This window comes from Odocoileus virginianus, unplaced genomic scaffold (genome assembly GCF_023699985.2).
Source record: "Odocoileus virginianus isolate 20LAN1187 ecotype Illinois unplaced genomic scaffold, Ovbor_1.2 Unplaced_Contig_2, whole genome shotgun sequence".
Lineage (NCBI taxonomy): Eukaryota > Metazoa > Chordata > Mammalia > Artiodactyla > Cervidae > Odocoileus > Odocoileus virginianus.
Genome location: NW_027224319.1, coordinates 421,191 through 434,106, shown reverse-complemented (window position 1 = coordinate 434,106; position 12,916 = coordinate 421,191). Strand labels below are relative to the sequence as shown.

The window sequence follows — 12,916 nt, the reverse complement described above, 5'->3', positions numbered from 1 at the left end:
AGGGGATCTTCCCGACCCAGGGATCAGACTTGCATCTCGTACATCTCCGACACCGGCAGGCAGCTTCTTTACCACCGAGCTTCCAGGGCAGGCCAGCCAAGGGTTGAATGAGTCCCTGTGTGAGCTCTGTGGCAACCCCGAGGTCAGGCAGCGTTCTCATCCTGGCTGTGCCGATGAAACAGAACTGGGCTCGGGGCGGTCCAGGGACGTGCCTGAGGTCGCCCCGCTGGTACGGGATGGACCCAGGCCTCGTGATTGCATCTAGCGCCTGCTCTGGACAGCACTCCTGAGAGGCCCCGGAGGGTGTGGTGGAGGGGAGACGGCTCGAGCACAGGCGGAAATGCTGGAGGAGGCCTTCCAGTGCCGGAGACCAGGGAGGCAAATTGTTGGATGTTGCATCTTGCTCTGCAAATGTATTTCTGCCCTAGATTTTCCTTCTTGGCCATGCTGCGTGGCCCAGACCCAGAGCAGAATTTGGTGGTGTTGCCCAGACATAGACCTGTTATGCAGCACTGAGTCAGTGGCAGGAGGGAGCAAGTCCAAAGGCAACCAGTATCCGGGGACAGGGCATGGCCCGGAAAGCCTAGGAAGCGGAGGCTTCATTCCTTGCTTTGACCTCTAAGTTGTATCCTGGTTACAGTGTAATAACTATGAACGTTACCATTCCTTTGAATTAAAGGTTGGCTAGAAATTCACCAATGTCTCTTCCTCTCTTTTTTTCTTTTGAAGTAGTTACAGACTCACAGTGAGTTGCAGTAATTATAGACTCACAGTGAGCTGCAGAGATAGTAGAGAGGTCTCAGGTACCCTTCCTCCTCTCTCCGCCGTGGATACGTCTTATGTAACTGTCGTACAAGCTCACAGTCAGGAGGCTGGGCTGGCGCAGTGTGTGTGTATAGATGAGTCTTGTCATCACCTGTGTCGGTGACCATCACCGCAAAGATGCTCCTTTATCATCAGCTTCCCCATCTCCTGTGGGCTTCCCAGGTGGTGCTAGTGGCAAAGAACCCACCTGCCAATGCAGGAGACACAGGAGACTTGAGGTTCGATCCCTGGGTCAGGAAGATCCCCTGAAGGAGGAAATGGCAACCCACTCCAGTATTCTTGCCTGGAAAATTCCATGGACAGAGGAGCCTGGTGGGCTACAATCCATGGGGTTGCAAAGAGTTGAACATAACTAACACTTTCTTTCCCATCTCCTATTATAGCTAACGCTTTGTGCCTGGTAACCATTAATGTGTTATTCTCTATGTGAGATGGGCTCATACAGCATATGACCTTTTGAGATTGACTTTTTAAACTCAGCATGAAACCCTAGAGATCCATCTGAGTTGTAGCGTGTGTCAGTAGCTTGTTCCTCATGGTTGCTGAGTAGTATTCCAACCACCGATGCAATGGACATGAACTTGGGCAAACTTCGGGAGATGGTGAGGGACAGGGAGGCCTGGTGTGCTGCAGTCCATGGGGTCACAAAGAATTGGACACAACTTAGTCACTGAATAACAACAATAGTCCAACCCATCTCTCGTCTTATTTTGCATTGAAGGCTTATGGTCTCCTGAGCAGAAGTCTGTCTCTAAGCACAAATCCAGCAGCAAGATCACCTGCTGCAGGTAAGTTAAGGGGCAGCTCTGAGGGTGGTTTTCTGTTCCCCGGCTCTTCAGACAGACTCAGAATGTGGTTAGTTCACACAGTAGAGAAGGTCTTATGCTTCCTAGTTGGTCTGGGCCCCATGTTCCCTCTCTTCTCTCTTGGTCTCCTTGATGGGAAGAACCCGTGTCTTTGATTGTGGAGCGAAAGAGCACTGCAGGTGGCTTTTGGGCAGTTGTCTAGCAGCAGGTGTCCCTGCCTCAGGCTGTGCTCAGGGCAGACTCTGGGGACGCGAAGCTGGCCTTGTCTAGATGGCACAGCGTTGGAGGAAGCACAGGCTTTGACGTTAGATCTGGATTCAGATCCAGGTTCAGCAGCTGACAGGCTGTGTGACCTCAGGAGGTTCCTCATTTGATAAATGGGAATTAAGATGATAAAAAGAAAAGAAAATAAAAAAATAAAAAGAAATTTGATGTTTGCAGTAACATGTAACACTTCAATATATGGAGTCATTCACTCACATTTTAAATTTTAAGCTATAATAAGTGCTTTTTCCAAGCATCAGGATATTCTCATTTTAGAACAGAGTGGAGGTTTTTAATGAAGGAGAAGAATCAGTTGTTTGTAAAACATAGAAAAATGACAAATATATTTCCATTTTGTATGTAAGGAAAAAAAAAGATACCGTCTTAATGGGGCTGTTGTGAAATGCACATGAAGTAGTGAGTTGAAAGCAAGTGGCTCCTGCAGATGGTAGATGCTCCCAAAGGGTGGCTGTGCTTGCCGAGCGGCTTCTCAGAGCAGCCTTCCTTTTGTTCAGCAGCTGGCAGGCACCTGTCCGGGAGACTGGCAGTGACCGAGATGCAGGTCCTGTGCTCAGGGGGCTCTGGAGGTGGGAGGAGGCTGACACGGAGAGCAGGGAGTAGGCCGGCCCCGCCAGCGGTGCAGGCGGAGCTCAGGGCCCTTGTGGCGGCGCCGACAGAGACCGTGGGTGCCCAGAGGAAGGTGTTCCTGCCTTCATGTCTTGCCCTCCGCGCTGGGAAGCAGTGGGACTTGAAGTGTAGCCCCCTGAGCGTTACATCAGGGCCCAGGTGCATCGGTCCGTGGCTGCCTCAACAGGCAGTCTGAAACTGGGCCCCACCCTCACTGCTTTTACCTGCGTGTTCCCTTTCCCCGCCCCATGCCCTCTGGCGGTTGTCTGAACAGCTGGACCAACGACGGGCAGTACCTGGCCCTGGGGATGTTCAACGGGGTCGTCAGCATCCGCAACAAGAGCGGCGAGGAGAAGGTGAAGATTGAGCGGCCGGGGGGCTCCCTCGCCCCCATCTGGTCCATCTGCTGGAACCCGTCCAGGTGACCGCTCCGCCGCCCTCCTCCACCCTCCTGCTCCTCAGTCAGGAGCCCTAGGAAGCCCTTCCTCAGCATGCTGGGTTCTTTCTCTCCTCACGAAGGCTCCCTGATTCAAAGGCTTCTCAGCCCATGTGACTGATCCGTTTTGGAACCTGTTCCATTTGAATGGAATTTTTAAAAAGCCCGTCTTGAGTTTTGGAATGCATCCCAGAAATATAGCTGAGCAGATGAGCTATCTAGGCCAGCCCAGAGTGTGTGTGTGTGACAGAGAGAGTGTGTATGCATGTGACACGGGAGAGCCACTCCGTATGAATTAGTAGCTCACCTCTGTGCCGTGGCTTTATTTTGGTCTTTTCCCCTTTTCAGTTCTTCTCTCCAAGTCCGAACAGAACATGTGCTTTTTCATGAGCCCTTTTTGCCTTTTCTTTTTTTTCCCTTTTTGCCTTTTCATGAGCACTTTTTGCTGCCCTTGGCCCCCCAAATGTCAGTATTAAGTATAAATATCCCCAAAGCCTACAGTTCCACAAACAAGTGGCATCTACCTTCTCCAACCTTACGCACATTTTCTTTACTATGCTCGTGACTTTGATGGGGGCCTAATAGCTTTAGATCTCCTTGTATAATCCTGTAACATTATTAAGCCACCACTATTCCCCACAGAGTCCTCTGAAGGTAAAGGACTTAATTGTTTACCAGCCCAATGTCATTTTAAAGGTGGGACCTACTTGATTTAGAAGGCTGTTTAATCTCACGGCCTTTCTGACATCAGATGATTATGCTTCTTCTTGAATAATTTGGTCCAGCCCAGGGCTGTGGCATGCATGTCTGATGGCTTCAGAGCCCATTAGCCTACCCCAGAGTTCCTGCTGTTTGCTTTTTGCGGCCACAGATGACTCTGTGGCTTCGGGGGCCCATTTTTAATTCATGAGACGCAGGATGCCTGGTGTACCTGGTCACTGTCCTCTTCCGGGCAGGGGGCAGGGGCTCCTTGACAGGCCTTGAAATTAATAGCCCTAGTGCAGTTCTAGGCAATGCGATTGAACAACCCCTTACCGTCTGCAGCCGATGGGAGAATTTCTGGATGAACATAGAGATCGAGGATGCAGAGGAAGTCACTGTCAGCAGATACTTTAAGGAAATCCCTTCCACTCTGAAGTCCGCAGTGTACAGTAGTCAGGGTAGTGAGGCAGAGGAGGACGAGCCCGACGAAGAGGACGACAGTGCCGGGGACGACAGCCTGTGAGTGTGTCCCGAGGAGCCGGAGCCCGTCCCAGAAGGGCCCGCCGCCAGCCTCGGCCGGCCGGGCTCCCTTCCCAAAGAGACCCGGGGGCGTTGTTGGTGCAGGCTCCTCCCGCCAGGGGGAGCACTCCCCTGAAGCTCGTGTGTGGGTCATAAGACTCTTCTTAGAGGAACTCTGGCAAACACTGAAAAGTCCAAAGGAGAAAGTTCAACTTTTCTGTAAAACCCTATTCCCAGTGGAAACCACGGTTGGCATCCTAAGTGTATTTCCCCTCAGTCTTTTAGCACATTCATACTATGAACCAAACCATATCCTACTCCCTTTTTGTCCACTTAGCATCACAGAGTGAACTCTTTACAGTAACATTTAGGGCTCCTTTGAAAAACATGACATTGAGCGCCTGCCGCGTGTGCCCTGGCCTGGCTGTACCGTAGTTCATCAGACACCTCCCCTCTTACTGGACACCTCTCAGCCTGCTCCCACACCGCACCTCACCTTGCATTTGCTAGGACATGCATTGGAGAGGAGCTCCCCCGTCTTACCCGCAGTCCTCACGTCAAATCCTCGCTGTCCAGCCGTCCTCCTCTTCAGCCCAGATTACCTGTAGGGAAACCACTGCAGGCTGTGCTGTGGGAGCCAGGACATTCTAATTGACGAGTCCTAAGCTCGATCACTTCATCCAAACCGTTCTGTGGTGCCTGAACTTCCTTGGGAAAAGAAGGTGGGAGATGGGGGGCCAGGAAGGGAGGAGAGGGTGGGCTTCACGTCCCAGCCTGTGTTCAACCAGAGCAGACCCTTTAGTTACTAACACAAAGTTTTGTTTTGGTCAAGAGTCCCACTGCCCAGGGTTTGTGGCGGGGGCGTGGGGTGGTAAAAGGGGGAGAAAGGAGGTTGGAAACCACCCATCCAGCTTATGGAGGCTGAACCCGACCCAAAGCTGTACGAGGTCTCCCCAAGAGGGCTTGCCGCGGCCTGGGCCCCTGGGTCGTGTTTGGATGTCAGTGCTGATCACACGGAGTTCACCTGTGGGTCCCTTCCGCCCCCCTCCATCGTCGTCTTTGTCCCCTTGGTTCACGACTAGTGCCCGTGCGAGTTGCCATCTTGTCACCTTTGCCCGGGTTTTGCTCATAGGGCTGTGCCGTGCTTTGCCTGAGTGTCTCATGGTGCTGTCAGATGACCCCAAGGCCCTGGGCTCAAAACTCTGGAGTTAATGAAGAAGTAGCAACGTTCGGTGGGTTCAGGCCAGCGCCCGAGGGCTGGGAACCTCTCTCTCTCGAACGAGACTCCTGAGGAGCCCGATCCGCCGAGGAGGTTTCTCCTGTGCGGCTCCTGCAGCCGCAATTCCAGAACGCTGATGCCAGTGGGCAGTCAGTTTCAGAGACAACGGCTGGTCGTGGCAAGCCACCTTTCTTTCCTGCTAGGTCCAATCGGAAACCATTCCACCTGCGCAAGAACCCCAACTGCGAGGGAACTGAGCATTGGGTGTTAGTTTCCTCTTGAGGAAGAGCAAGCAAGGTTCCCCTCTGTCCATTAAAAAAAGAACCAGATGATCCATGCCTTCCCACCGTCGAAGACCCGTCTCTCCACCCCTCCCCACCTTGTGTAGTGTGTAAGAGAAAGCACTCTCGGATCTCCAACCTCGCTATGTTAGCTCTGCTTCCAGGAAGCTGTGAAACCAGGGGTCTCACCTCTTCACGGTGGCAATGACCCCGCACCATGAGCACCCGCATGGTAGGGCATCCTGTTGAGATACAGATCCCGGGAGGGCTGACCTCACCTTCCCCTTCCCACTGGACCCGGTTGATGGGTAGGCCCACGTCACAACCTTCTGGCCTCTGTCTTCCTGTCCAGCACTTGGCAATCTGACCGCCTGACCAGGGCTTTCTCTTTCCTGTTGTTTGTTAAACTCTTCGGGCCACACTCACCAGCAGGCCTTGGCCCCACGTAACCTCTTTTGTCTTCTGTTGATTAGAGAGGAACGTAATGACATCCTGGCTGTAGCTGACTGGGGACAGAAGCTTTCCTTCTACCAGCTGAGTGGAAAACAGGTATGCGGGTCTTTGCCAGCCTGGGGGAGGTACCGGTTTGGTCACGCCTGTTGGTTTTAGGCTGTTTCACATTTGGAGACTGCATTATTAGTAACTGTTCATCATTTGTGTTAGCTCCTGTTCACTGAGCATTTACTGTGACACCACGTTCTGTGCTCAGTGCTGTGCATTCTTTATCTCTTTTAATTCTTACAAAACTTTGCAAAGTAAGTACTCTGATGATCAACTTTTTACATTTATTGAGCCACACTGAAGGCATGTGGAACGTCCTCTTCTAGGGATAAAATCCACGCCCTCTGCAGGGGAAGTGTGGAGTCTGAACCGCTGGACAGTCAGGAAAGTCTGATGGTCTGCTTTTTAGATATGAGCAGACAAGTCTCAGGGCAGTGGAATAAATATTATGCCCAAGGTCCTGCACTGCCAGTAAATGGTAGAACTGAAATGCAGCTTGGTCTATAAAGTCTATGTCTTAGTCGTGACCTTGCCTACCTGTATTTGCTTTATTTACTCCACATTTATGAGCGGCTGCTAGGCTAGCCCTTCAGGCCTTGGATGGGCAGGGAGACATGAGGATGTGTCCTGGAAGAGATGACACCTGGCGGAGAAGAAGGGGGAAAGGACACCCTTGTCTAGTGCTGGGGTGCTGTGGAGAATGGCATGGAGGTTTGAAAGAGTGTGGGCCACTTAGGAAACTGTGAGAGGCTTATTTCGACAGAGAAGGATCTTGGGAACCAAGCTCAGGAGTGTGACCTTCACCCTAAAAGGAGAGGCGGCGCCGTCAGCAGTGACGAGACAGCACATGGAGTGGGAGAGAAAGTTTTCAAGTCCTTTATCTGATAAGGGACTTGCATCTTAAATATGTGAAAAAACTCTTCAGTTCAGTTGCTGTCATGTATGACTCTTTGTGACTCCATGGACTGCAGCACGCCAGGCCTCCCCGTCCATCACCAGCTCCTGGAGCTTGCTCAAACTCATGTCCATTGTCAGTGATGCCATCCAACATCTCATCCTCTGTCGTCCCCTTCTCCTCCTGCCTTCAGTCTTTCCCAGCATCAGGGTCTTTTCAAATGAGTCAGTTCTTTGCATTAGGTGGCCAGAGTATTGGAGTTTCAGCTTCCTCATCCACCCTTCCAATGAATATTCAGGACTGATTTCCTTTAGGATGGACTGGTTGGATCTCCTTGCAGTCCAGGGGACTGTCAAGAATCTTCTCCAACACCACAGTTCAAAAGCATCAATTCTTCAGTGCTCAGCTTTCTTTATAGTACAACTCTCACATCCATACATGACTACTGGGAAAACCATAGCTTTGACTAGATGAACCTTTGTTAGCAAAGTAATGTCTCTGCTTTTTAATATGCTGTCTAAGTTTGTCATAGCTTTTCTTCCAAGGAGTAAAAAGCTTACAAGTCAATAATAAAAAGACAACTTAATTAAAAAATGGAAAAGGGATCTGAATGGACATTTTTTCAAACAAGAAATACATGTGGCCAAATAAGCAAATGAAAAGATGTTCAACATCATTAGCTACCAGGAAAATGCACTTCACACCCAGTAGGATGGAGAAATTGGAACCCTTGTGTACTACTGACAGGAATATAAAATGGTATACCCAACCTCTTTTTAAGTAGTTACTAAAAGGTTAAATGCTAAGTTACTATATGACCCAGCAACTCTACTAGGTATCCATATCTAAGAAAGATGAAAACATACATCTGCACAAAAATTTGCATGCAAGTATTCATATCAGCATTTTTCATAATAGCCAGAAATAGAATGAACCAAAATGTCCATAAACTGATGCATGGAAAAATAAAATGGGGAATACCCATACAATGGAATATTCCTCAGCAGTGAAAAGGAATGAAGTACTGATGCATACTGCAGCAAGGGTGAAGCTGTCACAAAAGGCCACACGGTCTGTGTTTGCATTTATGTGAAATGTCCAACATGGGCAGATCTATAGACAGCAAGTAGATTCGTGGTTGCCAGGGGATGGAAAGAGAGGGGAGAGGGGATTGACTGCTAACAGGTACAGGGCTTCTTTTTGGGGTGTTGGAATTAGTGATGACGGTTATACAACTCCAGATGTATTAAAAGTTAATGAAGTGTACACTTGACATGGGTGCATTGTATGGTGTGTGAAATACCTCAATGAGGTTGTTCTAGAGAGAAATAGGATGAGTGTAGTTTCAGAATAAAGAACAATTGTCGAAAAAGAATGGACTTAGTTTTGTGAAGTACTAAAAAAGGAAAGAAGGAGGGAAGGAAAAGAGAAGCCAAAAGAAAAAGAAATTTCCCTCAGGATTGAGGGAAGTCCTGAAGCCACGCAAGGGCTGTGAGCAGAGGGGGAGGCCTAGTGGCAGAAAGACCATCTGGGGTGTGGATTGGCCCCACAGCCCTGGGGCCGTTGGGTGGGACTCGGGGAGACCCTGGAGGGTTTGTCGGTGTGGAGGGGAGAGGGGTGTTGTGGAGGGCTGGGCTGTATTCCTGATGGCATCACTCACACCCGGAAGAATGCTGGCCAGCTCTCCGCAACCTTCCCCGCTCCCCGTGTAAGGACGGGGGGAAAGCGCTTGGCCGTGTCGCGGTGATCTTGAATCCAGCGTGGGTCTTCCTTGGCGTGTTCTCTTTGTTCAGGTCGGGAAGGACCATTCCCTGAACTTCGACCCCTGCTGCATCAGCTACTTTACCAAAGGGGAGTACATTGTGCTGGGGGGGTCGGACAAGCAGGCGTCCCTTTTCACCAAGGACGGCGTGCGGCTCGGGGCCATCGGGGAGCAGACCTCCTGGGTGTGGACGTGCAAAGTGAAGCCCGACTCCAACTACGTGGTAAGAAGCGGGAGTTGGTTGGTTGGGGCACCGAACGTCGGCCGTGTTTAGCCAGTGAAATCGCTGACGTTTGTTCCTGACGGGCAGGTGGGTACGGCCTGGCTCCACGGCAGGCTGGGAACTGACACGCCCGCTCTCCGCAGGTGGTGGGCTGCCAGGATGGCACCGTTTCCTTCTACCAGCTGATTTTCAGCACAGTCCACGGGCTCTACAAGGACCGCTACGCCTACAGGGATAGCATGACGGATGTCATTGTGCAGCACCTGATCACCGAGCAGAAGGGTGCGCGTCAGCTGCGGCCCCTCTGCCCCCCAGATGCTGGGGAGAGGGCAGGTTGACAGGGCTGTTCACAGGGCACATGGGACGGTGGGGCGTGTTGCTCCTTGGTGTTCTGGACACATGTTGGACCACTGGGTCTTGCTCTTTTGTGTGGTGGGAGTGTGGAGAGGATGTAGATGTCTTTGAAGCAATAAACCCTCTCTCCCCCCCCAAAAAAAATTTGCAGCTAGTACTAAGGGGAAGTGGACTGCCTGGCTAAGGGAGGGCAGCATATAACAAGTCAGAGCCGGGCGCTGGGGGACCTGCATGGGTCTCTGCGGACCTGTGTCCTCTCCGATCATAGTCCCTTCTGGGGTGCTTCTCCCCAGCTCTGTGTCCACTCACCTCCTAGCGGGTGCTCCCCTCAGAGAGAAGGAGGCAGTGGGTTGCACGGGCTTGGTCAGAAGGCCAGGGTTCCAGGCTGCGGGTAGCCAGTCCCTTCCTCTGTCCACTCAAGTGGCCATGCTGGTTCAGTGGGCTGAGAACCTGCTTATTTCAAGGGCATTTGTTTGCAGGTGTCCTGGCCACAGCGCACTGCGGGGGCCTGTGTGTGGGGGTCCAGGTCGAGGGGTGTCCTGCAGAGTCAGGTGGCATCCTCTGGTCCCCTGCCTGGGAGCACCTCTGATTGAAGACTCCACCTGAGATGCTGAGGCTGCACCCGGCCGGGCGGTTCCCCGCTGTCCTTGCCGAGGGGCTTTCTCCACCTCTAGCGCAAGTGTGAGACCCTGGTGTGTGCCAGAGACTGCCTTCGGCTCCCTGTTGGCAAGAGTGCTGGGTGGCGAGTGTCCAGAGCTGTGGGCAGTTGCCCAGACGTGTTCTTGATCATCAGGGGCTATTAGTGCCATTCAGAGGAGATTTATCTTCAGCAAGCGATGGTAGCACAAAGACTTTTACTTTGCAGACTCAGATGTAAGCTTGGGGCCACAAAGATTGTATGCAACTCAGTGTTTAGCAGAGTTGATTGCGTATTAGACACTCTGTAAAGGTTTTTTGATGAGTGTGTCTCCTTTAATTGCCACTAGCATTAAGTAAATGATGGCTTTTAATTTCTCTGCCTTCTCCCTTACCTAATAGCCTCTTGTTCAAGCTGGTTAGTTTTTTTTTTCCCTCCTCTTTGACAGTTCGGATTAAATGCAAAGAACTTGTCAAGAAAATTGCCATCTACAAGAATCGATTAGCGATCCAGCTGCCTGAAAAGATCCTTGTCTACGAGCTTTACTCTGAGGACTCGCTGGACATGCGCTACCGGGTGAAGGAGAAGATTGCCAGGAAGTTCGAGTGCAACCTCCTGGTGGTGTGTGCCAGCCACATCATCCTCTGTCAGGTGGGCGGCAGTGGCACGGGGGGCGGGCTGCATCCGCTTCATCCTCCTGCCGGGAGCGGGGCACCCGCCTCCCCGGCTCTAGAGCTGGTTGCTAGAAGAAAGCCCTTATCCATCAAGCTCAGTGGCTGTTGCTTTCATGCTTATTGGCATCTGGACAGGTCAGACCCTACCAGAAAACCATGGGCTGTAAACTGGAGAACACGGGGACTACCCTGTTGGTCTTCCCAGGTGGTGCTAGTGGTAAAGAACCCGCCTGCCCATGCAGGAGACACATGTAAGAGACACGGGTTCGATCCCTGGGTCGGGAAGATCCCTGGAGAAGGAAATGGCAACCCACTCCAGTATTCTTGCCTGGAAAATCCCATGGACAGAGGAGCCTGGCAGACTACAGTCCACGGGGTTGCAGAGTCGGACACGACTGAAATGACTGAGTCCTGTTGGTCCAGTGGTTAGGACTCTGCACTCTCGCTGCTGAGGGCCCAGGTTCAATTCCAGGGAGGGGAACTGAGATCCTACAAGACTTGAGGCCAAAAACAAAAAAACTGAAAAATACATTTTTCTATTGCACAAAGCACTTCGTTGAGCTGGGAATTGTATATATTTTAATGACTTGAAGCATACATTGATATCCCACAAAATGAAGATCAATGTCGCTCACTTTCAGTTAAACAACAAAAAAATTTATGATATCAACTCAAAAGAGTAAAGGAAGTTTTTACTTCCTGAGAATTTTTTTGACAAAACAAGATTTGTCGACTTAGGGCTTCCTAGAAGATGTCTAGGTTGATGCCAGGAAGGTTTGGGAAGACAGTAAGAGAAGGCCAGCCCAGCTGCTTTCCTGGAAGTAGAGGTGGATTTGGTTTTGCAAAACTAGGCCTATTGAAAGTGATAAAATGAAAGGAATCCTTTAGGAATCACATATGTAAGATAACTATTAAAAAAACTCTCTAAAAATCTCAAATTAAAGCAGTTGAGGGGTTGTTGTTGTTATTTAGTCACCAAGTCACATCTGACTCTGTGACCCCACAACCTGTTGCCCACCAAGCCCCTCCAAAGGGACCGTGCAGGCGAGAATGCTGGAGTGGGTGGTCGTGCCCTCCTCCGCGGGATCTTCCTGACCCGGGGATGGAATCCGCGTCTGTTGTGTCGCAGGTGGCCTCTTTGCCACTGAGCCACCTGGAAAGCCCAAGGGTAGGGGTGCCACGGGTTGGAGATGTGCTTCGGTGCTGCCCCTGGCTGTGGCTGCCCGGGGCTCTGTTGAAGATGGAGGCTGGGCTGGGCTCCGCAGGGAAGGCTTGTGTGAAGCTGCCAGGCACAAGGCCTAGATGGGGTTCAGTGGGTACCGAGTGTGGAGGTAGTTTTCACCCTGCAGGCAAAGGCAGACCTCCTTGGGCACCCGGGCACGCCCGTCCTGCTGGCGACCCCCTGGAGCTGCGCTTGTTTTCTAGGAGAGGCGGCTGCAGTGCCTGTCCTTCAGTGGCGTGAAGGAGCGGGAGTGGCAGATGGAGTCTCTCATTCGCTACATTAAGGTGATCGGCGGCCCCCCAGGAAGGGAGGGTCTGTTGGTCGGCCTGAAGAACGGACAGGTGAGTGCACCCTCGCATCTCCCATTAGGCCAGTCAGCTGCAGGCAGACACGGGCAACCAGACTAGTGGTGACCCCGAGGTGGGTTCCCGGGGCAAGAAGAGGGCTCCCCCACCGCACCCCCACCCCTCGCCCCACAGGCACGTTGGAGGGCAGCCCAGGATCCTGTTTTATGGGGACAGCGTCAAGCCATAGCCGCTGTGGCCTCCACTCAGCGTGCCACATTCTGGCAGAGCTGGCTCTGGGCTGCCACAGAGGCTTCGCGGATTTAAGGTCACCCAGGAGGTGGGAGACCTGTTGGAGATTCAGTTTCAGTGTCTTCACAGAGAGGGAGACGCAGCTCATTGCTTAGATCAGATGCCTGTTAGGGCAGTGAATGGATCAAGTAATGTGTTCTAGCTTGCATCTCAGAGGGTGCTAGTCCTCAGGCTGTTACCAGGTGTTTCAAGGAAAATGGGCCCTATGCTCAAATAGAGGTGGAAAATCTAGGTTACAAAAAGTTGAACAGACATGTGTGTGTGTTCTTTGCGCAAAAGAAGAAAGTTCTAAGTGGGTTACATGGAAATTTGAAAGGGAAAATATAACCGCATAAGCCTGAGAGCCAAGCTGTCTAGCAGATGGCTGTGGCTG

General features: G+C 51.6%; 1 protein-coding gene across 6 annotated transcripts in view; it reads left to right on the top strand.

Annotated features, from left to right (window-relative positions):
• The window catches only part of IFT122 (intraflagellar transport 122), a 66,047-nt gene that overhangs the window by 14,945 nt on the left and 38,186 nt on the right, over positions 1 to 12,916 (top strand). For 4 of the 6 annotated variants that reach the window (XM_070463405.1, XM_020872537.2, XM_020872538.2 and 1 more), the window contains exons 6-13: positions 1,547 to 1,613; positions 2,797 to 2,943; positions 4,003 to 4,179; positions 6,153 to 6,228; positions 8,869 to 9,060; positions 9,204 to 9,342; positions 10,500 to 10,702; positions 12,151 to 12,288. In XM_070463405.1, the coding sequence (XP_070319506.1) occupies positions 1,547 to 1,613; positions 2,797 to 2,943; positions 4,003 to 4,179; positions 6,153 to 6,228; positions 8,869 to 9,060; positions 9,204 to 9,342; positions 10,500 to 10,702; positions 12,151 to 12,288 (1,139 nt within the window). The remainder of the gene's footprint in view (positions 1 to 1,546; positions 1,614 to 2,796; positions 2,944 to 4,002; positions 4,180 to 6,152; positions 6,229 to 8,868; positions 9,061 to 9,203; positions 9,343 to 10,499; positions 10,703 to 12,150; positions 12,289 to 12,916) is intronic. The other 2 variants (XM_070463406.1, XM_020872540.2) reach the window with 1 other exon arrangement.